Source organism: Phyllobates terribilis, unplaced genomic scaffold (assembly GCF_046119375.1).
Source record: "Phyllobates terribilis strain yellow unplaced genomic scaffold, ASM4611937v1 Scaffold_7__3_contigs__length_470593459, whole genome shotgun sequence".
NCBI classification, from domain to species: Eukaryota; Metazoa; Chordata; class Amphibia; order Anura; family Dendrobatidae; genus Phyllobates; species Phyllobates terribilis.
This window is the reverse complement of record NW_027362767.1, coordinates 160,712,040-160,734,312: the sequence shown is the minus strand read 5'-3', so window position 1 is coordinate 160,734,312 and position 22,273 is coordinate 160,712,040. Positions and strand designations below refer to the sequence as shown.

The 22,273-nt window shown below is 45.0% G+C and overlaps 1 protein-coding gene across 2 annotated transcripts in view; it reads left to right on the top strand.

Moving 5' to 3' along the window:
- LOC141154083 (SLAM family member 9-like) overlaps positions 1-22,273 on the top strand; it is a 100,067-nt gene that overhangs the window by 36,209 nt on the left and 41,585 nt on the right. Inside the window, exon 1 of one of the 2 annotated variants that reach the window (XM_073639523.1) lies at positions 9,008-9,191. The exons of the other annotated variant lie outside the window; for it this stretch is intronic. Within the exon in view, the coding sequence (XP_073495624.1) occupies positions 9,131-9,191 (61 nt within the window). The 5' untranslated portion in view covers positions 9,008-9,130. Of the gene's footprint in view, positions 1-9,007; positions 9,192-22,273 lie in introns of those variants that run through there. 2 annotated transcript variants of the gene reach the window in all.

Below are 22,273 nucleotides of genomic sequence, written 5' to 3'. Positions count from 1 at the left end.
TCTGTGGTGGTCCCTTAGTCGATCTTGGACAATGTTGGTCTACTTCTGGGAAGTCTTTTTGTGGTGGGAGATAATCACATGGTAGTAGTAAATTCTGATTGACTATTCTGGTTTTCTTTTCTTCCGTTTCCAATCAGATTTCATACACTGGGCTGTCATCAGCTTTCCTCCTTACAACCACATACACCTTGTATTTCCAGTATGAACAAAGTTTTCCTGGACCGCCTTTCTCACGTACGTTCTTGACTAGCACCCAGCTTCCCGGTGCCAATTTTGCTCCGTAACATTTTCAATCATAATACTCCTTACTCTCACTCTGTTCTTGCCTAACCACTTTGGACTCTATGTTGTATGCCTCTGACATCCATTCCTTCCATTTCCGAATATACTCCGGATAGGTTCTGTAAGTCTCTGACACCGGAGTATCGAACATGATGTCGATTGGCAGTCTTGGCGATCGTCCATACAATAGGAAAAAGGGTGAGTAACCCGTTGCATCGCTCTTTGTACAGTTATAGGCATGTATCACTTTTGACAGAGAACTCTTCCAGTCTTTCTTCTCATCAGCAGTTAAAAGGCGCAATAATGACAATAATGTCCGGTTAAAACGTTCCACTTGTCCATTACCATCTGGGTGATAGGGCGTTGTGTGAGATCTCTGAATTCTACAGTACTTTGCTAACTTGACAAAGAGCTGGTTCTCAAATTCTCTTCCTTAGTCATGGTGTAACCTCGTAGGGAACCCAAACCTCAAAGCAAAATCATTGAAGATCTTCTCTGCCGCTGTTAGACCTGATTTATTGGTGGTGGCATATGCTTGAGCAAATTGAGTGAAATGGTCCATCACCACCAAGATGTATTCGCAACCACCCTTGCACGTCTAGAGATGTAGAAAGTCTATTGAGACCATCTCAAACAGATACATAGTTTGGATGTTGCCCATAGGTGCCCGGGTTGATGTGTTGGGACGTTTATCTTTCAGACACCCACACTGCCTGGTCATGTACCTCTCAATATCTCTCTGCACGTACGGCCAGAAGAAACGTTCATGGATCAAGTTGGTTGTCCTTTCCACTCCCAGGTGTCCCATGTTTTCATGGAGTTCTTTGAAGACCAACCTATGGAATACTCTGGGTGGTACCAACTGCCGGTCTTGTCCTTCTTTACAATACAGGATACCGTCTTCACTGAGGTAGAGCTTCATCCATTTTTTAATTAAAACAGATACTGCTGGTGACTCATTGTCTCTCTCTCGTTTACTCGGAAACTGATTTTGGTCCACATAAAGTAGTATTCTACCAATTATCTGATCTTCCTGTTGTGCTCTACGGATTTTCCCTTTTGGTAGTTGTTGAATAGACCGGGGTGATCTTGCTCTCTCGCTTTTATGGTGGTTTCGACTGTCAACGGTCACCACAATGGTGTGTATTCCTCCTGATAAGCTTGTACTGCTTGGGTAGTGCTCCCAATTGCTTCCAGTCTGACTTCCTCCGAGCATTCTTGCATAAAATCCTCAGGCTCTAGTGGCATTCTTGACAATCCAGCTTCATTGCATTTTCGTGGTCTGTATTTGATGCTGAAGTTGAAGTCAGCTAGTTCAGCGACCCATCTCTGACCTGTTGCATTCAGTTTGGCTGTAGTAAGGACATAGATCAAAGGGTTGTTGTCAATGTATACCTCAAACTCTGTGCTGTAGTAGAGATAATCTCTAAATCGTTCACAGATAGCCCATTTCAGTGCCAGGAACTCCAATTTTCCAGAATGTAGATGGTAATTCTTCTCGGCATCTGTCAGTGTTCTAGAACTGTAACCGATGACTCTCAATTTTTCATCTTGATGCTGATATAGGGCAGCTCCCAGTCCAATTTGAGAAGCATCACAATGAAGAACAAATGGTAAATTGAAATCAGGATATCCCAATATGGGTGGTTTTACGAGGTAGTCTACTAGTTCTTCCAATACCTCCTGGTGGTCTGCGGTCCACAGAATGGGCCGTTAAGACGAAACGGCATTGTGTCTTTTAAGCCCAGTCCTACCCGCCTTCTTCTTTTTCTCCGTGGGTGTTGTCATCTCTGTCGTACCCCCCAAGAGGAGGTATAATATTAGTGGGGCAGCAATCCTGGAGAAGTTCCAAATGTAAGTACGATAGTAGGAGAGGATTCCTAATATCAGCCTCAACTCCCCGACGGTAGAGGGCCACTTGTCTTTTAAGGCCAGTAATGGAGCGATTTCTGCTGGGTCCATGGTATATCCTTCTCCGAACACAATTTTCTCTAGAAATCGGACTTGCCTTTTGAACAGTTCACACTTCTTTAGGGTCAACTTAACTCTGTGTTGTTGCTACCGTTGTAATACGGTCCTCACGTGTTCAACATGCTCCCGGAAGGTTTTGCTGTGTACCACATTGTCATCCAAGTACGGATGGCAGATATCGTCCCTCAATCCTTCTAAACATGTCTCCATGCTCCTCTGGAATTCTGCTGGAGCTGAATTGAGCCCAAACGGTATGCAGATCCACTCATATAATCCCCACGGTGTGATGAATGCTGTCAAGGGTCTACTGGACTCTTCGACAAATCCTTGGTGGTATGCCTTACCCTGATCGAGGACAGAGAACCAGGTACTTCCTGATAGGCTATCCAGCATATCTTGGATCTTTGGTATTGGGTGCCGATCAGGTACTGACTTTCGGTTTAGTTCCCGGTAATCACAGCAGAGTCTCAGCGTGCCATCCTTCTTCCTAACACAAACAATAGGAGAGGAATAAGACGACTTTGACTTTTGGACCCAACCTCTGTTGATTAGGTCTTGCATATACTCTTTCACTTCACGGTGTCATGGTTTTGGCACAGATATGTAACTTCTTGTTACTGGGGTAGTGTCTTTCAAATTGATTTTCAACTGCAACGATGGGATACAGCCTATAACAGAGTCATCTTTGGAGAATGCATGACACTTCTCTCAGCATCTGTTTTGCTATCGCTCGATCTTCAGCACACAAGTGTTCCAGGGTTACTGGGGGATCCCAGGACTCCAAGGTGGGTTGCGCAATTTCTTCCCCTGGTCAACTCCTGTTCCTTGGTGGGGAGACTGAATTCATGGTAGACCACTGGGCGGGTCTCTCACTGGCTGGATATACCATTTTAACAGTTTCAATGTGACCTAACACAGTCTTTGGATCCAGTATAATTTCGTGTTGCGTAGTATTCATCACCGGTACTGGCACTTGGACAAACCCACCAGTAGGAATCTTAAGTACAGTCTCACCTTGAACTAGGCCTTCCAGAAGTTCTGAGGAGTTTTTTGGCAAGCATAGACTTTTCTGGACCTTTCTTCCCGATTCTACCCGGACTCCACACCTCACCCCCACCATTTGGTTTGCAGGGATGATGGCTGGGCGCCAGCCTACCTTGACTTCTTTTAGGTTTATTGTCTTCTGTGCTTTTTTACTCTATGAATCACATTTTCCACCACGGCGTTGGGTATGGCAAGTGATATGGCAATTGCATCCACCACCAGTGTCCTTGCCTTGCGTTTCGCGATGACCTCACTGATTACATTATAACCCAGGATAGGATCCTCTGCCACATTCTGATCACTGGTCACGAGAAAAGGTACCAAAAGCTCAATGACGTTGCTGCTCTTCGTGGCCCTCAGTTGGAAAGTCACTTCTACACAGCCTATGAAAGGGATTTCGGTCTGGTTGACAGCTTTACCTTGGAGTTCCACTGGTCCTAAGAGTTCTTTTAGCGACCGAAGGCAGGTATGTGGCAGGTAGCGCATTCTCCATTCTTCATTTAAAAGGCTCGCTTGGGCTCCTGTGTCCCACAGTGCTTTTACCAGGAGTCCATCTAGATGGCACTGTATAAAGCACCTTTCACTGATTAGGCTGATGAGGCTATCTTTACTAACCGAGGAATCCTCCTCCCAGGAGTACATCGTTTGACCTCTGCACTGGGCATTAAATAACTGATGCCCCTGTCTCTCTCGCAGCTGTTGTAGATGGGAACACACTTGGGGATACTACTGACACAGCCATTTTACCTCATGTGCCGTTCTGGGCTTTGGTGAGATTTGGATTTGCTTCTGGGGCCTCCCCCATGTCGCGGTTACCAGTCACCCTGCATTGGTAACCTCCTGTCTTTTAACCCAAACGACCATGACCTTTGGCAATCGTTGGCATAATTTCCTTCCTCTCCACATCTTAGACAGTGGACACAAACCGTACTCTGATTTGATGAATGGCATGCTTCACAAGCCGGGTATCTTCTGTTTTGGAACCCACTCCTGGGTCCAGGGGATACAAGTTCTGGCCTGGAACGAATCAACTTTTTCACCTCAATCAACTCGGCTCGCAGTTCTCCTATTACTTCCTCCCAGTCAGCGCTGGCGGTTCTCTTTTTTGCTGGTGATTTAAGGTTCCCTCTCGGAGGCGGCACTGGAGGATCTCCATGATGATCATCGGACTGGCCACTGGGGGTCTCCAAGAAGCAGCTCACTAATTCTGTCCATTTGTATTTCCACTTCCATTGCTGCTAGTGAGTTTTCTTTAGGGCTGGTCCCTTTTAACTGGTGTAGCAGAGTTGAGGTGCTGTGCTGCTTTGTTTTTCCAGACACTTTTCCTCTTCTCCCTCTACACGCTAATTCCCGCTCAAAACTCCCCATACGGGCCACCAATGTTACACCCACGCCGCTTGGTTTAGATAGGGGTGGGACAGGTTACATGAATTCTTTGGAATCCTGGGGGAACCGTTACTCAGGGCGACCATAGACCATGTGCTGCAACTTCTCTCAGGCACACAGGGGTATTGACCCTCAGGCATACACCCATAGATTGTTTCACTTGCTGACCAGACACACTTGACAAGAGTCCTCATAAATGGTAGAACAGTAGCATTTAATAAGAAGCCGCACAGCCAGTGCAAGTTAAGTCTTATGAGCAACAGGCTCCAGTGACAAACAGTACAGCTTCCTTAGCAGCACAGCAGTTCACAGTCTTCCCAGTAGTAAAGGACAGCACAGTTCTAATGCAAGGGCACATTAATGAGCACAGCATTCTTTACAGCACAGTGAGATGGAGGAGGGGGGGGGGGGTTACTGAGGGAGATGATCCCTGTGACACCATTTCCTACAGTCCTTATCTTTCTGCTTGACAATACTCTGCATTGCTAGTTCAGGAACTCTACCTGACCTGTGCTTAGCTTCACTCCTGACTTGAATCCTTTTCACTTTCAGGGGCCCTTCTGTGATATACAGAACACACACACCACCTTTCTCTTTGGCTCCAGACAGACAGTAAACAACTTCCCCACAATACCCCTGACTGTGTTAACCCCTCTAGTTGCTGGATGCTTCTGGAGCACAGCACTTCCCGTCTCATGTGCTTGTGTTACTTCTAATAGTTGCTGAATGCTTTTAAAGCAACAGCACTACTTCTGCATGTCACACTCTGCAACAGCACTATTTCTGCATGTCACACTCTGCAACAGCACTACTTGTGCATGTCACACTCTGCAACAGCACTACTTCTGCATGTCACACTCTGCAACAGCACTACTTCTGCATGTCACACTCTGCAACAGCACTACTACTGCATGTCACAGCAATTCTTTAACCCCTTTATGACCTAGGGCGTATTAATACGTATCTGTGCCCTGGGCCTTATGGACCTGATACGTATTAATACGCCCTGGCGATTTCGCCCACAGTCTGTTACAGCTGACACCTGTTGCTATGTGCAGGGAGCGGTCCCGCACCGCTCCCGGCACATTAACCCCCGCAATGCTGCGATCGAAGTTGATCGCAGTCGATCGCAGCATTGCGGTGGCAAGGGGAGGTGATCGCCGATACTCACCTCTTCTTCCGGCCTCCAGCACTGTCTGCCGTGGCTTCCAGGATGTTGCCATGACGACCCGATGTTGTCATGACAACATCCGGGTCACCAGACAGCAGGAAGATTTTTTGGACATGCGCAGTGCATCTCCAAATTATCTTCTCCCTGTCCAGCGCTGACAGCCTGCATGGCACAGGGATGGTGCTGCATTCCTGTGCCATGCAGGCGATCAGAGAAAAAAAAGTGAAAGTCCCATAGTGGGACAAAGTAAAAAAGTGTAAAAAGTGTCATAAAGTGAAAAAAAAAAAAAATTGTAAAAATATTTAAAAAAAAATAAAAAAAATAATCCACCAAAAATAAAAATATAATGTACCCATCAATAAATATTATTATCAAAAAAAAACAATAAAAGTACACATATTTGGTATCGCCGCGTCCGGAACGACCTGACCTATAAAACTGTCCCACTAGTTAACCCCTTCAGTGAACACGGTAAAAATAAAAAACGAAGCAAAAAACAATGCTTTATCACCATACCGCCAAACAAAAAATGGAATAACACGCGATCAAAAAGACTAATATAAATAAAAATGTTACTGCTGAAAACGTCATCTCGTCCCACAAAAAACAAGCCACCATACAGCTCCATCAGCCGAAAAATAAAAAAGTTATAGCTCTCAGAATAAAGCAATGCTAAAAAATATTTTTTTCTATAAAATTGCTTTTACTATGTAAAAGTGCAAAACATAGAAAAACGATATAAATGTGGTACCGCTGTAAACGTACTGACCCGAAGAATAAAGCTACCTTATCAATTTTACCACACGCGGAACGGCATAAAAAAAAACAACAATTCCTGAATTGTTTGTTTTTGTTTATTCTGCCTCCCAAAAATTGGAATAGAAAGCGATCAAAAAACGTCACGCGCCTGAAAATGGCACCAATAACAACGTCAACTCATCCCGCAAAAAACGAGCCGTCATATGACTGTCTGCCAAAATCTGGAAAAATTATAGCTCTCAAAATATGGCGATGCAAAAACTAGATTTTACAAAAAATGCGTCTTTTAGTGTGTGACAGCTGTCAATCATAAAAACCCCATATGATTCTGTTATCGCTGTAGTCGCACAGACCAGAAGAATAAGGTCGTCTAATCACTTATACCGCATGAGGAATGGCGTAAAAAATAAACTCTCGGGTTAGGTTTGTGCTAGGGTTACGGTTGGGCTGGGGTTAGGGCTGGGGTTGGGGTTAGGTTTGGGGTTAGGGTTGTGATGGGGTTGGGATTTTTTTCAAAAGTAAGAAAAAAAGATGACGATATGGCGACTAGTGTTGAGCGCAAGTGCTCGCTACTTGAGTTTGCATCGGGTGCTCTGGTATCTATTGAGTATTGTGGGTATTTGAGTGACATGCTCGAGTCTCCGCCCCATATGCTTCGCAGCCAAAAGAACTTTGCGGGGATTGCCTGCCATGCACGAGCGATCCCCGCATGTTTTTTTTTGGGTGTCTAATAACCATGAAACATGCGGGGCAGGGACTCGAGCATGTCACTCGAGCACATGCAGTACATGGTGCATACCTGAGTACCCGATGCAAACTCAAGTAGCGAGCACTTGCTCTCAAGACTAATGACAACTTATTCAATATGATGACCTAATGTTATCAAATTCTGTGTCCTACCTCTGGGTTCAAAATGTTCACTATACCCCTTAATAAAATCCTTGAGGGGTATAGTTTCCAAAATGGGGTCACTTGTGGGGGAGCTCCACTGTTTAGGCACATCAGGGGCTCTCCAAATGCAACATGGTGTCCGCTAACAAATTGAATGGAAAATCGGCTCAAATTGTTAGCGGACGCCATGTTGCGTTTGGAGAGCCCCTGTGTGCCTAAACATTGGAGCTCCCCCACAAGTGACCCCATTTTGGAAACTAGACCCCCCAAGGCACCTATCTAGATACATAGTGAGCACTTGGAGCCCCCAGGTGCTTCACAAATTGATTCGTAAAAATGAAAAAGTTTTTTTTTTCCACTTTTTCATTTTTCGAATCAATTTGTGAAGCACCTGGGGGTTCCAAGTGCTCACCACACATTTAGATAGGTGCCTTGGGTGGTCTAGTTTCCAAAATGGGGTCATTTGTGGGGGAGCTCTAATGTTTAGTCACACAGGGGCTCTCCAAACGTGACATGGATCCAATTTGTTAGCGGACACCATGTCGCGTTTGGAGAGCTCCTGTGTGCCTAAACATTGGAGCTCCCCCACAAGTGACCCCATTTTGTAAACTAGACCACGCAAGGCACCTATCTAGATGCATAGTGAGCAATTGGAACCCCCAGGTGCTTCACAAATTGATTCGTAAAAATGAAAAAGTGGAAAAAAAATACATTTTCATTTTTACAAATCAATTTGTGAAGCACCTAGGGGTTCCATTTTTTCTTGTTACCCCTGTGAAAATAAAAAAATTGGGTCTAAAGTAACATTTTTGTGAAAAAAGTTAAATGTTCATTTTTTTCTTCCACATTCCAAAAATTCCTGTGAAGCACCTGAAGGGTTAATAAAGTTCTTGAATGTGGTTTTGAGCACCTTGAGGGGTGCAGTTTTTAGAATGGTGTCACTTTTGGGTATTTTCTGTCATAAAGACCTCTCAAAGTGACTTCAAATGTGATGTGCTCCCTAAAAAAATGGTTTTGTAAATTTTGTTGGAAAAATGAGAAATCGCTGGTCAACTTTTAACCCTTATAGCTCCCTAACAAAAAAAAAATTTGGTTCCAAAATTGTGCTGATGTAAAGTAGACATGTGGGAAATGTTATTTATTAACTCTTTTGTGTGACATATCTCTCTGATTTAAGGGCATAAAAATTCAAATTTTGAAAATTGCTAAATTTTCAAAATGTTCGCCAAATTTCCGTTTTTTTTCACAAATAAACGCAAGTGATATCGAAGAAATTTTTCCACAATCATGAAGTACAATATGTCACGAAAAAACAGTCTCAAAATCAGGGGGAATCCGTTGAAGCGTTCCAGAGTAATTACCTCATAAAGTGACAGTGGTCAGAATTGTAAAAATTGACCTGGTCATTAACGTGCAAACCACCCTTGGGTGTAAAGGGGTTAATTGGTAGGTCAGAGAGCCTGCAGCAGCAGCAGATGTCTTCTATACAGATGTCTTCTAGGGAGGAAGGGGAGTGAATAATGGGTGGAGATTTGGTGCAGAGATACATTATGTCTCACAGTTGTTCTGTACCTTCAGCCTGCAGGATCCTCTTGTTTTCGCATTTGCATTCTCTGTCCAGCAGAAATGATTACCATGAATCAGGAGATCCTTCTCTGTCTTGTTGCGCTGATTCTCTTTCCTTTCGGTAAGTTCAGTACAGTTAATTTCCGCTATAAATATTTGTCCTAGAGATGTGTATCTCTGAAAGGGAGCGGCACAAGAGGTTCGTGCTGCCCTCAAAGAAATAACATTGACTATAACATAAACAATGACACTAGGGGAGAAAGTTGCGAAAGTTTTCTAGGTTTTTGCATGTGAAGACTCTTATTTTTTTAGGATTATTTGTACTCAGGATTTGCTTTCCAGGAGAAACAAAGAAAACCTTCCTTGCTTGTTAGAATATTCTGCATGAGTTTTTCTGGGACCCAATTGTAGCGAAAAATGACGATATATACTCGCTAAAAAGAATACCTTGTCCTCACATCTCATTAGAATAACTTCAATCAGTTGTTTCTTTTTTTTTATCGAGATGTTTTTTATTTGAATTTCGTTTAATGTCCTTTAAATTGAATTTCAAATTTTCATTTTGTTTATTTTAATGTTATTTATTTCCCCCAAAATAGTGAAAATCAGCAAATCTTACATTTCGCAGCCTGAAATTTCTGTATCGTCATTGAAATGTAAACAGAAGTTGGATATGATTACAATGCCTTAGGGGTCTTACATTATATTTCAGTTTTTCCCTAGAGATACAATATCATCATACAAACCCATAAAAGTATTATAGAGGAACAAAACCTTAGTTTGGTGCTATATGGAGGCATCGTATGGCGGTGTACAGAATGCTTTTCGCTCTAGGTGCAGTCGTATTCAGACTTTCGCAGCAGAAAAACAGCGTTTCATGTTTTGGATCTATATTGTACCTTGATGTCCTTCAAAAATTCTTAAATATTTCCCCGTCACATGCTGCGTTTTAAAGTTAGAGGGGGCATCGCAGATGATGCCACATCTGAGGTCTGTTAGCCCTACATAAACTTAATACCGCTGTACAATCAATTATATTTCCGCATTATATTGCACTGTAATTTTTTATGGTTATTTGGTCACTGTATGGTGGTATTATTTTTGCACTATATAGCGGTGTAGTGTGGCTCTACTAGGCAAATGCTTCCATAACACATGATATAAAAGTCGGCTTAGGTCACTAATTTTGCTGGGATCAGCCAACCAAATAATATATATTGGGGACCCCCCAACTTTTTTCCCTAAAATATTATGTTTGGATAGCACAGAGAACACAGGAGAGTTCCCGTGCACGAGGTGGTCAGAAGAGATAGCTGCTAGCCAAACCGTCGCCGCTACATAGTATATTATATTTGCAGAGAATGGTGGTGGTAGCACCGAATTTAATTTGTCTATTGTTTTTGCTAAATTAATGATATTATTACAGCACTTTTGTCAGCGACACATTCCCATCTCGTCGGTGGTCTATGGAATGGAGAACAAAGCAGAGGAAGTAGCCTCTACACTAGCCGTCAGGAAAACCAAGAACTACCCGTATCCATGTCATCAGTAACCACTTGCATGTGATACTTTTGTAGTTACAGTAGCTATCCAGTTAAACAAAGTTAGGTTTGGATGTGTTCCTAATGAAAAAATATAGAGCTTACAAATATAAGTGTATTATGAATGTTAGGCAGGAGGTAGAAAATAACCTTTATTATTAAAGGCAAAATAACTGCCTTTAATTCTGCTCTACTAATGCAATTGTTGCATTTCAAACTAATATCACATTTTAAAATTCCCGGTATGTTTCACCAGAGACTTGGCTTCATCATGGAGTATGAGGCTAGGACACCTGATGTAGCCAGGTTTAAGGCGAAACATGTCAGGACGGCTTTGTTTGATTTTTTAATGAATTGAGCTGGGGTCATTCTTTCACTAGTTGTGCATTATGTGCACTGCAGGACAGAGGCATCCTGAAGACCCAGGGTATACAACTAAGTGCGGAATTATTAGGCAACTTGTATTTTTGATGATTATTTTTATTATTGGACAGTTCAAAACGTTAAAACACCTGAATATTTAAGAAATTAAGAGTGAGGTTTTCTCTTTCTTAACAGCACATCTATGTGTGAGATGCAGCTGAGATCGGATGAAACAAATTACACCGCTAAAGTATTGTGAACGTTGTAGCATTAAAAAAAATTGCTGGATTTACTACTTTAATTAAAGTGGTTGTATGAGATTAGAAATCATGAAATGAAAAAAAAAAGTCACATTCTACGTCTGGTTTTACAGTTTAAAACCATTTAAGTGAATAGGGAGGCGGTGGGATACCATTCTATGTAGAAAAGGGGCGCTATTCGTGGAAAAAAAGGCTTTTTTTCTAATTTCATACAACCCCTTTAACATTGAGGATTCTGTAAACTAACCATAATACTTGTGTAATCTATTCCATCTGTCCATCTGCCGGTTACTTTGGTTTCTCTCATGCTTCATAACGTCATTTAACAGATGAAAAGAGTCATTGCGGCCATAGCCTTTTTATTTAAACAGCAGGTTTCTCATTGTTCACATGATTGATCTACAATCTGTATAATTACAGGATTAAGATGAAAGGTTTTTACGTAAAATGGCCGTGTCCTAAGCGTCTGGATATAGTGTCTGGTATCCAGCTGAAAAGGAGATGGAGGGAGGAGTCTATTCTATGAAGATAATTATCCTTGCAGCTGATTGGCTAAGAGTAGCTGACTTATATGCTACACCCCCATGCTCTTTCCAGTTGGATGCCGGAAAAATAAAAAGTTTAGCATTATAACTAAAAATAAGTTTAACGGGGATTCCCATATCGGACATTGATGGCATATTCACATGGATGGCTCGCTCCGTTTACTTCTATGGGACCTCTGAAAATAGTTGAGATAAAACTACCACCTCAAAATGACTTAGAATGGTATAGTATGAAAACAGCTTTTCTGCACCATGAATACATTTTTTTGGGTTCTTTAATATAAATAATGAGGTTTCTGGTTGTTCTTTTCTTGAGGAAATCCTGTTAAATGTCACAGGCAGAGACAACCTTGCCGTAGGCGTATTCAGAGCGAAGAGGGTCAACGTCAGTGAAACAATTGAAGGAAACTTATGGTAGAAAAACAACGGAAAGTATCCAGACAGTAGACTAATGCGGTAACAGCGGAAAATATATTAATAATAATAATAATAATAATAATAATAGTTTATTTTTATAGCGCCAACATATTCCGCAGCACTTTACAAATTTTAGGGGGGACTTATACAGACAATACAGAATAAGCATATCTCATATCGAACGGAGTGAGGGCCCTGCTCGCGAGCTTACAGTCTATGAGGAAGTGGGGGAGACACAAAAGGTAAAAAGTACATATATTGTATAATGCAGCCTTGATATACTGAATAGGATAAATAATAATACATGGACTCGTCGCCAGCCAGTATGTGTGCAGTCCTGACAGAGGCTTTTATGTGCATGGTTGGTTTGAACCCGAAGTTGAAGAAGATTTTAATATGGGGGAAAGCTGGGATGGACAGAGTGTGTTTAGGTGATACGCCAGTCTAAAGAAATGTGTTTTTAGGGTTCGCTTGAAACTGTGGGTATTGGGAATTAATCGAACTGTCCTGGGTAGTGCATTCCAGAGAATTGGCGCAGCACGCGAGAAATCTTGGAGACGGGAGTGGGAAGTTCGGATTATGGAGGATTTTAGTTTCAAGTCATTTGCAGAACGGAGGGCACGTGTAGGGTGGTAGACTGAGACAAGGGAGGAGATGTAGGGGGGTACTGAAGCATGGAGCGCTTTGTGGGTAAGCGTGATAAGTTTAAAACGAACTCTATATTGGATGGGCAACCAATGCAATGACTGGCACAGGGAAGAGGCATCTGAGTAGCGGTTGGCGAGGAATATGATCCTGGCTGCTGCGTTCAGGACGGATTGGAGAGGGGAGAGTTTAGTAAGAGGGAGACCGATTAGTAGAGCGTTGCAATAGTCAAGACGAGAATGAATAAGAGCGACAGTAAGAGTTTTTGCCGAGTCAAAGGTGAGAAAAGTCCTGATTCTTGAGATGTTTTTGAGGTGTAGATGACATGAACGAGCGAGTGATTTGATGTGAGGAGTGAAAGAAAGATCTGAATCAAAAATGACCCCAAGACAGCGGGCTTGTGGCTGGGGAGTAATGGTTGAGCCACAAACGGAGATGGCAATATCGGGCACAGGTAGATTAATGGAGGGAGGAAAGACGAGTAGTTCAGTTTTTGACAGATTCAGTTTTAGGTAGAGGGAGGACATAATGTTAGACACAGCAGAAAGACAATCACTGGTCTTTTGTAGTAATGTAGGGGTGATGTCCGGAGCAGAGGTGTATAATTGGGTGTCATCAGCATAGAGATGGTACTGAAAACCGAATCTACTGATTGTTTGTCCAATAGGAGCGGTGTATAAGGAGAAAAGAAGGGGGCCTAGGACTGATCCTTGAGGAACCCCGACAGTAAGAGGAAGTAGGGAGGAGGAGGAGCCGGCAAAAGACACAGAGAAGGAGCGGTCAGAGAGATAAGAGGAGAACCAGGAGAGAACCGTGTCCTTGAGGCCAATAGTGCGGAGCATAGTGAGGAGGAGCTGGTGATCCACAGTGTCAAATGCTGCAGAGAGATCCAGGAGAATCAGCAGGGAGTAGTGACCATTAGATTTAGCTGTTAGTAGATCATTAGAGACTTTAGTGAGGGCAGTTTCAGTAGAATGTAAAGAGCGGAAACCAGATTGTAAAGGGTCAAGAAGAGAGTTGTCTGAGAGATAGCGGATTAGACGGGAGTGGACCAGGCGTTCCAGGAGTTTAGAGATAAAGGGAAGATTGGAAACAGGTCTGTAGTTGGCCGTGCAGTTCTGGTCGAGGGATGGTTTTTTAAGTAATGGTTGTATGCTGGCGTGTTTAAAAGAAGAGGGAAAGATACCAGATGAGAGGGAAAGGTTGAAAATTTTAGTTAGGTGAGAGGTGACAGCTGGAGCAAGGGACTGAAGGAGATGTGAGGGAATAGGGTCGCTGGTGCAGGTGGTAGGGCGAGAAGATGCAAGGAGCCTGATCACTTCATCTTCCGTGACTGGTTCGAAGTCAGAAAATGAGCAAGATACAATGTGGCGGGGGGGAGCATGCATAACATTTGGGGATTGGGAGAAAATTTCCTGTCGGATATGGTCAATTTTTTCTTTGAAATAGTTAGCCAGATCGTCAGCGCTGAGGTCGGTGGTCGGGGCCTGTGCTGTTTGATTGAGGAGAGAATGAAACGTGTCAAAGAGTCGTTTAGGATTATTGGAAAGTGAGATGATGAGGTTGTTAAAGTAGGTTTGTTTGGAGAGGTGAAGGGCAGAGTTATAGGTTTTCAGCATAAATTTATAGTGGAGGAAATCTTCGGGCAGATTTGATTTTCTCCACAGCCGTTCAGCGCACCTGGAGTACCTCTGGAGAAGACGTGTTTGAGGCGTGTGCCAGGGTTGTCGCCGTCTATGCCGAATTGTTCTTTGTGTAGGAGGTGCGGCTTCATCCAGGGCGCATAGCATTATTTTGTTATAATGCTTCAATGCAGATTCGGGACATGAGAGGGAGGAGATTGGGGCCAATGATGATTGCAACCTTTTTATAAATTTCTGGGTGTTAATGGCGCGTAAATTTCTATAAGTGTGGACGGTGGGAGTGTCTTGAGTAAAGTCACAGTTCTTGACAGAGAATGAAAGAAGATTATGGTCAGAGAGTGGAAGGGGAGAGTTAGTAAAGTCATGTACTGAGCAAAGCCGGGAGAAGATCAGGTCCAATGTGTTCCCGTCCTCATGTGTAGGAGAATTAGCAAGCTGTGAAAGGCCGAAGGAGGAGGTTAATGATAAAAGATGCGTGGCAGATGGGGAAAGAGGATCGCCAATTGGGATGTTAAAGTCTCCCATGATTATCGTGGGGATGTCGCAGGATAGAAAATTTGTAAGCCAGGCAGCAAAGTGATCCAGGAATTGACGGGGGGGACCTGGGGGGCGATAGACAACCGCCACTCGCAGGGAGAAGGGCCGGTAGAGTCTGACTGTGTGGGCCTCAAAGGACGGGAAGATAAGGGAGGGTACAGGGGGGATAACCTGAAAAGTACATTTTGTTGAAAGAAGCAGACCAACACCTCCACCTGATCTGTTGTCAGGTCGCGGGGTATGAGAGAAATGTAGGCCACCATAGGAGAGAGCTGCAGCGGCGGTGGTGTCCGACTGCTGGATCCAGGTTTCAGTGAGAGCCAGAAGGTTGAGGGAATTAGAGAGGAAAAAGTCATGGATGTAAGAGAGTTTATTACAAGCTGAGCGTGCATTCCAAAGGGCACAGTTGAATGAGACAGAAGATATGCAGGGAATATTAATGAGATTAGCAGGGTTTCTGAATGTAACAGGGAAAGAGTTAGTGTTATTATTACTGGAGGGTCCTGGATTGGGAGAAATATCACCTGCGACTAATAGAAGGAAGATACAGAGAGTGAGCAGATGATTGAGTGATTTGTGAGAGCGTTTCCTGCGTTGTATGGTGGGAATGAATGGATCTGCGTGGTATAACATTGTGAAGAGAGCATGACAACTGTACATAGGAGAAGAGAGGAGTGAGGGATTAATATGGATGAAGTGTGCCGCATTTGTGGGTGAACGGTGAATGTGGATGATTGTAGCAACCAGAGTATAAATGGCACAGATACAAATGGTGAATACTGTTTGCCAAAAAGATGACCTGGAAGCAAGTTGGTTGGTTTGTCTTGCATGTCTTACCTGTCTCCTGCCCTGTCCAACTGCCATTTTCTAACTGCCAGGGCACTTTGCTAAATTATGGCACTTCAATAAAGTATGCATAAATGCTATATGCATAAATGCCCCCGCATAAATGCCTCCCCTTAACTAAGTCTCAATATATAGGGACGTATCTGCTTAGATCTGCACAGATTTAACTCATTAACAATCAATCACTAGCTTAAAAGACAACAGGAGACCATAAAGTGCAGGGAAAAAAAAAAACAGACTAGTAAACTCGGCATGGATCATAAACTCTTAAAGTAAGTGTGATGACCTTTAAGTATCATGGAATAAAGAAGCTAGAGGAGTGAAAAAATATATACCAGAAATTGATAGGCTGCAGAGCATTGCATGGAGATATAATGCAGTTTTCAGGACAGATCACACAAGCAGTGAAAAATATATACCAGAAATTGATAGGCTGCAGAGCATTGCATGGAGATATAATGCAGTTTTCAGGACAGATCACACAAGCAGTGAAAAATATATACCAGAAATTGATAGGCTACAGAGCATTGCATGGAGATATAATGCAGTTTTCAGGACAGATCACACAAGCAGTGAAAAATATATACCAGAAATTGATAGGCTGCAGAGCATTGCATGGAGATATAATGCAGTTTTCAGGACAGATCACACAAGCAGTGAAAAATATATACCAGAAATTGATAGGCTGCAGAGCATTGCATGGAGATATAATGCAGTTTTCAGGACAGATCACACAAGCAGTGAAAAATATATACCAGAAATTGATAGGCTGCAGAGCATTGCATGGAGATATAATGCAGTTTTCAGGACAGATCACACAAGCAGTGAAAAATATATACCAGAAATTGATAGGCTGCAGAGCATTGCATGGAGATATAATGCAGTTTTCAGGACAGATCACACAAGCAGTGAAAAATATATACCTGTAAGAAGAGAAGAAAGATGAATATTAGCAATGCCATTTTCTAACTGCCAGGGCACTTTGCTAAATTATGGCACTTCGATAAAGTATGCATAAATGCTATATGCATAAATGCCCCCGCAAGTGAGTACGGTGGCTTGTGTATAGGTGTGTATATATATATATATATATATATATATATATATATATATATATATATATATATATATATATATATATATATATATATATATATATATATACATATATATACAAAACTGTGCAAAGGTGTAAAGCAGGTGAGGAAAAAATGCTACAAGAGAACTCTAAATCACGTGTCAATATTTGGTGACCGCCATTTGCTTTCATCATTTCTTCTGGGAAAACTTGCACAAAGTCAGTAATTTTGTATGATTATACTCGGGTGTATAAGAAACCAATTGTACCAAACATGCGATAATCATCATTAGTTTCATATATAATGAATCACAGTCTTTAACTGAAACAGAAAAAGATGTGTAAGAGGCTTGAACTGGGTGAGAAACAGCCAAATTCTGCTAGAAAAGGAGCATTTAGAATACACGGTACACATCACACGCTATGGCAAGTGATAGCACAGCAACAAGACACAAGTTATTTGTGGCACCCTGCTGCACAGAGGTACCACAGGACCCAGGGTGCATGGATGGACTTCTCCACAAGAGGCCCTCATTACATACAAACACCTCCACCCTTCCACCTCATACCACCAGGGGGAGCCCTGATAGGGATATATGTATGGAGTGTGGAGCCAGGCAGTCAGTCAGTTTTTAGTGTTCAGTCAGACTGAGAGAGAGTCTGAGAGCGTGCTGACGCTGAGAGCAGCAAAGACGCAGCGCATCTGCTGCCGAGTTCTGAGGGCCCCGAGTGTGGCTGAAGGCAAGAGGAGAAAGGAGAGAGGAGTTGAGGGGGCAGAGGAGCATCATAGGCTCACCCCGAATATACAAACCGGACACCGGGCCCACGCCTACAGGGTTCCTTTATACCCAGTAGGGATCACCGGCATCCCAGGAGGACTACAAGTCCCTGGCTAGACCCATTACAGGACCAGGAACCACAAGGCCCCAGCGTCCAGGGGGAGTGGTTGCCAACAGAAGGTCCTACTACCGAGCGACAGGTGAAGGAACAGCATGACACTTAAGCTAGGCCCAGTTGCAGGCTGGCCAGGAGCATACAGAGAGGCAGACGGGGACCAGGAGGCCTTATACCCGCTCACTGGGGAGAAGTCCTGAAGTGCACCCATCCTACTGAGTACCCTGGACCGTACCTGACATCCGCACCAGTAAAGGTATTGAAGCGAATCCCCTGTCTCTGTCAATTACTCCTACTGCGCCATCCGCCTTCACTACAAGTCCCAGCATCACCACCATCAAACTCCACACTGCCCCGGGGGCCTGCTCCACCTGTGGGGAGCAGAAACATCCCAGCTGCCATCCCATCACCCCTCGGAGGTCTGCAGCAGCGCTGGTAATCCTTACCAGGTACCACAGGTGGCGTCACGAACTATTTATTTATTTTTATCCAAGTTACAATTGCCCTTTTTGGTTGACCTCCCTGGGCCACGGACCCGGCCAGCCACTGTGACCTATCCCCCACCAGCATCCATAGGCCCGGCTGCCGAGTACCCCATTGCCCTGGGGGCGCGTCAACTTCTGGCGTCACGAACAGGAATTAGTGCCCGTTGCAATGAACAGAATTCCGTGCCCGTTGCCACTGGGTACTGTGCTCCTTGAAAGACTGTAACACTTACTGTGGTGAAGATTTCCCGCCATTCCCAAGGTTTCCCGTCATTATCCGCCATTTTCCTGTCACCGCGCGGGAAGAAGAGGGGCGTAACTGCAGGAATCAGAGAGGCGTAACCGCTGGAAGCGCGTGAAGCTCAAGTCCCGCCTCGCGCCTTGACGCCGAACCAGGAAGCGTCAGGTCCTAGAAGAATACGTCAGCCGCGAGGGAGACGCAAGGTCCTGGAAGGAGACCGTCGCCTGCGGAGCTGTGGCCTACCCGATCCAAGTAAAGAAGGTAGGCTACGGTTTACTAAGGGGGCGCAACCATGGCCGACGACCAGCAAGCCGGTGGAGCACCGGTTAACGCTCCCGATGCTCAACTTGCGCCCGGCGCTGCACAGGCCGGAGCGGCCGCCCCACCAGCAGGGGTCGTGACTCCGTTGATACCCATGGCCCTGCCGTATATCTCTGGAGCAAAATGGCTTCTCCATTATGATGGCAAACCCGACACCCTGTCTGGATTCAAAAGTAAAATATGCGGTGTACTGGATATGAACTCAATGACTGGTAAACAGAGAGCCGCTGTTGTGCTGGGCCAATTGACTGGTGCCGCAGAGTGGGAAATTGAAACCTGGCCAGCCGCAGACCAGGAATCTGTATCCATTATCTTTAAGAGACTGCAAACTGTCTTTGAAAACCGCACTGAGACAGATCTCTGGATGAGGTTCTACCACTGTGCCCAGATACCTGAGGACAGTATCCGGGACTACGCCTGGTGCTTACAGGAAGCCCTGCGGGCCCTGATAAAGGTTAGTCCAGCCAGCATACAAGGTGAGTGGGGAAGCGCAGGACAGGAAGAACAGTACAATAAACATGCACCAGCAGAACCCTTGGCACCTGGAGAGATAGTGCTAAAGCGGAAGAGAAGAAGTCACAAGCTCGATGACCAGTGGGAAAGAAAGCCCTACACAGTGCTGAACTCCAAATCTAACAACAGTAAAACTTGCCTGATTAGCAAAGATGGAGGAAAAACAACTGCAACAGTCTCAAGAGACCATCTGAAAGTGTGCCCAGGTCTACTGAAGACAACGGATGGAGAAGTGCCTCCTATAGCACCAGAAGAACCCTAGGAAGAAGTGCTTCACACAGTTCTAGGAGATTTCCCTGCGGACTGGCCTCAACTTGATGGAGCAGTTATAATACCGGTGATACACTTCTATCAACAACAAGAAGAACCTGTAAGCGCCCTGGAAGAGCCTGCTCAGGAACAGGAAGAGTCCCCAGTAAGAGGAGAATCACCTGTTGAAGCAGAGCCTGAAGGCCCAGTGGACAGTGTACTTGCCAGTCCCATAGAGAGATTAAGGCAGTTCTATAATCTACCAGCACGTACACCTGCTAGATTAACAGAAAGGGTACGGACAAACACTAGTGACTCCCCAGTGCTACGAAGGTCCACACGCAGCACACAAGGACAAATCCCTGCCAGGTTTAGGGAATAAGCACGAAGTGTCTACCATGTAAATAGTTACCCAGTTGGGTGTTGCCTACTATTGTTTATTGTAAAAACTGAAATTAATGTGTGCCTGTAGTTACCCGTAAGGGTATAAAGACTTGTAGGCTGAGGACTGTGAGCAGCCGAAAACTTTATTTGTAAATAGTTGCACTCATCAAAAGTGCCCCCTTTATTTGACCACTGAAGACGTGGTCCAACACCTGGATCACTTATGCCCTGTAGCCACGCCCAGGGCCTACGTTGAGGGTTTTCAGGTGGGTTCCTCATATTACTTATTTTTGCACTTTCTTCTGTGAAATGGACACCAGGTTACGGGACTTACTGTAATTTCATTAATGTTGTTATACTTGTTGTTGTTGTTAGAATTGTTATTGTTGTTAACCTGTTACAAAATAATTCAGTCCAGGAGTACTGAATTGTACTAGGGGGAGGAACCACAGGACCCAGGGTGCATGGACGGACTTCTCCACAAGAGGCCCTCATTACATACAAACACCTCCACCCTTCCACCTCATACCACCAGGGGGAGCCCTGATAGGGATATATATGGTGGGTGGAGCCAGGCAGTCAGTCAGCTTTTAGTGTTCAGTCAGACTGAGAGAGAGTCTGAGAGCGTGCTGAAGCTGAGAGCAGCGAAGACGCAGCGCATCTGCTGCTGAGTTCTGAGGGCCCCGAGTGTGGCCGAAGGCAAGAAGAGAAAGAAGAGAGGAGTTGAGGGGGCAGAGGAGCATCATAGGCTCACCTCGAATATACAAACCGGACACCGGGTCCGCGCCTACAGGATTCCTTTATACCCAGTAGGGATCACCGGCATCCCAGGAGGACTACAAGTCCCTGGCTGACCTGAAGCTAGACCCATTACAGGACCAAGAACCACAGTTATGACTCGCCCCCTGGGCCGTGGGGCCCTCGGGACCGGGCTTCAGGGCAACGATTGGAGTAGTAGTGGCGACCCGGTCCCGTGGCTCAGGGTGGTCAGACCAGTGGCAGTCTTTTATATGTTTTAGGTAATGTCCGACTATGCCACCCGTGGATTGCGGTCAGAGTGAACCGCCACTGCAGTGCAGACCGCTGAGGCTGGTGTTGTGGGTGCAGCAGGGAATAGTATATCTCCCCACGGGAGGAGTGTAGCCTGAGGGCAGTGAGCGTAGATGGTGGAGGTTGTGGTGCAGGGCGTCCTAGTACCATTAGTGCTGGCGCGGTAAGAAACACAGAGTCAGTGATGCAGTCCAGGTTCTTTTACTCACAGTTGTTATCTGAGTCACTTCTGCAGGGAATGACTGCCTAAGCCGTGCTGCGTCCACCAGGTGAGGGGCTCGGTCAACCCCCAGGCAATTCAGGAGCATGGCACAGGACTCCCTTCTATCCTTCCTCTGGCTCGTGCCCCACCAGTGACCAAGCTTTTGTCCTGCTGCCGCGGATCTATGCGGGTAAACGTGGGCCCCGTTTCCCGCTATCCTATATGGTGCCTTCCTAGCAAGGTTTAGCAGGGGGTCGCACCAAGTGATGATCACGACCTCCGGTCTTTGGCTGAGGGTAGTTTCTCCTCCACCAACTTGGGGTCCGGTACCCTTAATCTGCCTGACCCTTCACCCGGTATTCTCATGGGTTCTTAGGGTCCCTTCTGCCTTCTTGTTTCTGAGCCCTTCTACACTTTGGGTACTTCTCTTTTCTTTGCTGTTCCTGTCTGTTTCTGTTCCTTTCTGTTTCTGTTCCTTCCTTCTGGCTCCGGCCTTCACCCTAGGCCTGCCTCGTGGAGCTGGGCCGAGGCTGAGCCACAGCTCCCTGTCACATCTCCACTCTGCTTCTTCTCTGACTGAACTGACCCAGAACTAAGATGGTGCCCACCTATATACCCTTCCCTAGTGTGTGAGCTCAGGTGACCAGCAACCAATGAGCTCCTACCTATGCTCAGTAACCGTCCCCTTCTGCTCCTACATCACTGGGTTTTCCTCCCCCCTCCCCACTCCAGCCAGGGACCGATTCTGTCGTGCCTGCATTACTGTCTAATGGGAGCACCGTTGAGCTGTCCCTCGGAAATGGGGTGTGTGTGGTGCATGCAGCCTACCGAGCCCTGGTCCATACTCCATCCTTACCCGGGAGTGGAATATCACACCTCTGGCAGAGGTGCAATACCCCTGTAGCGGCCGAACCCTCGGGGCGCTACATTCCCCCCCGGTAAACCACAGCACGTCCTCGGGCTGGAAAAGAGTAAAGACATTTGATTAC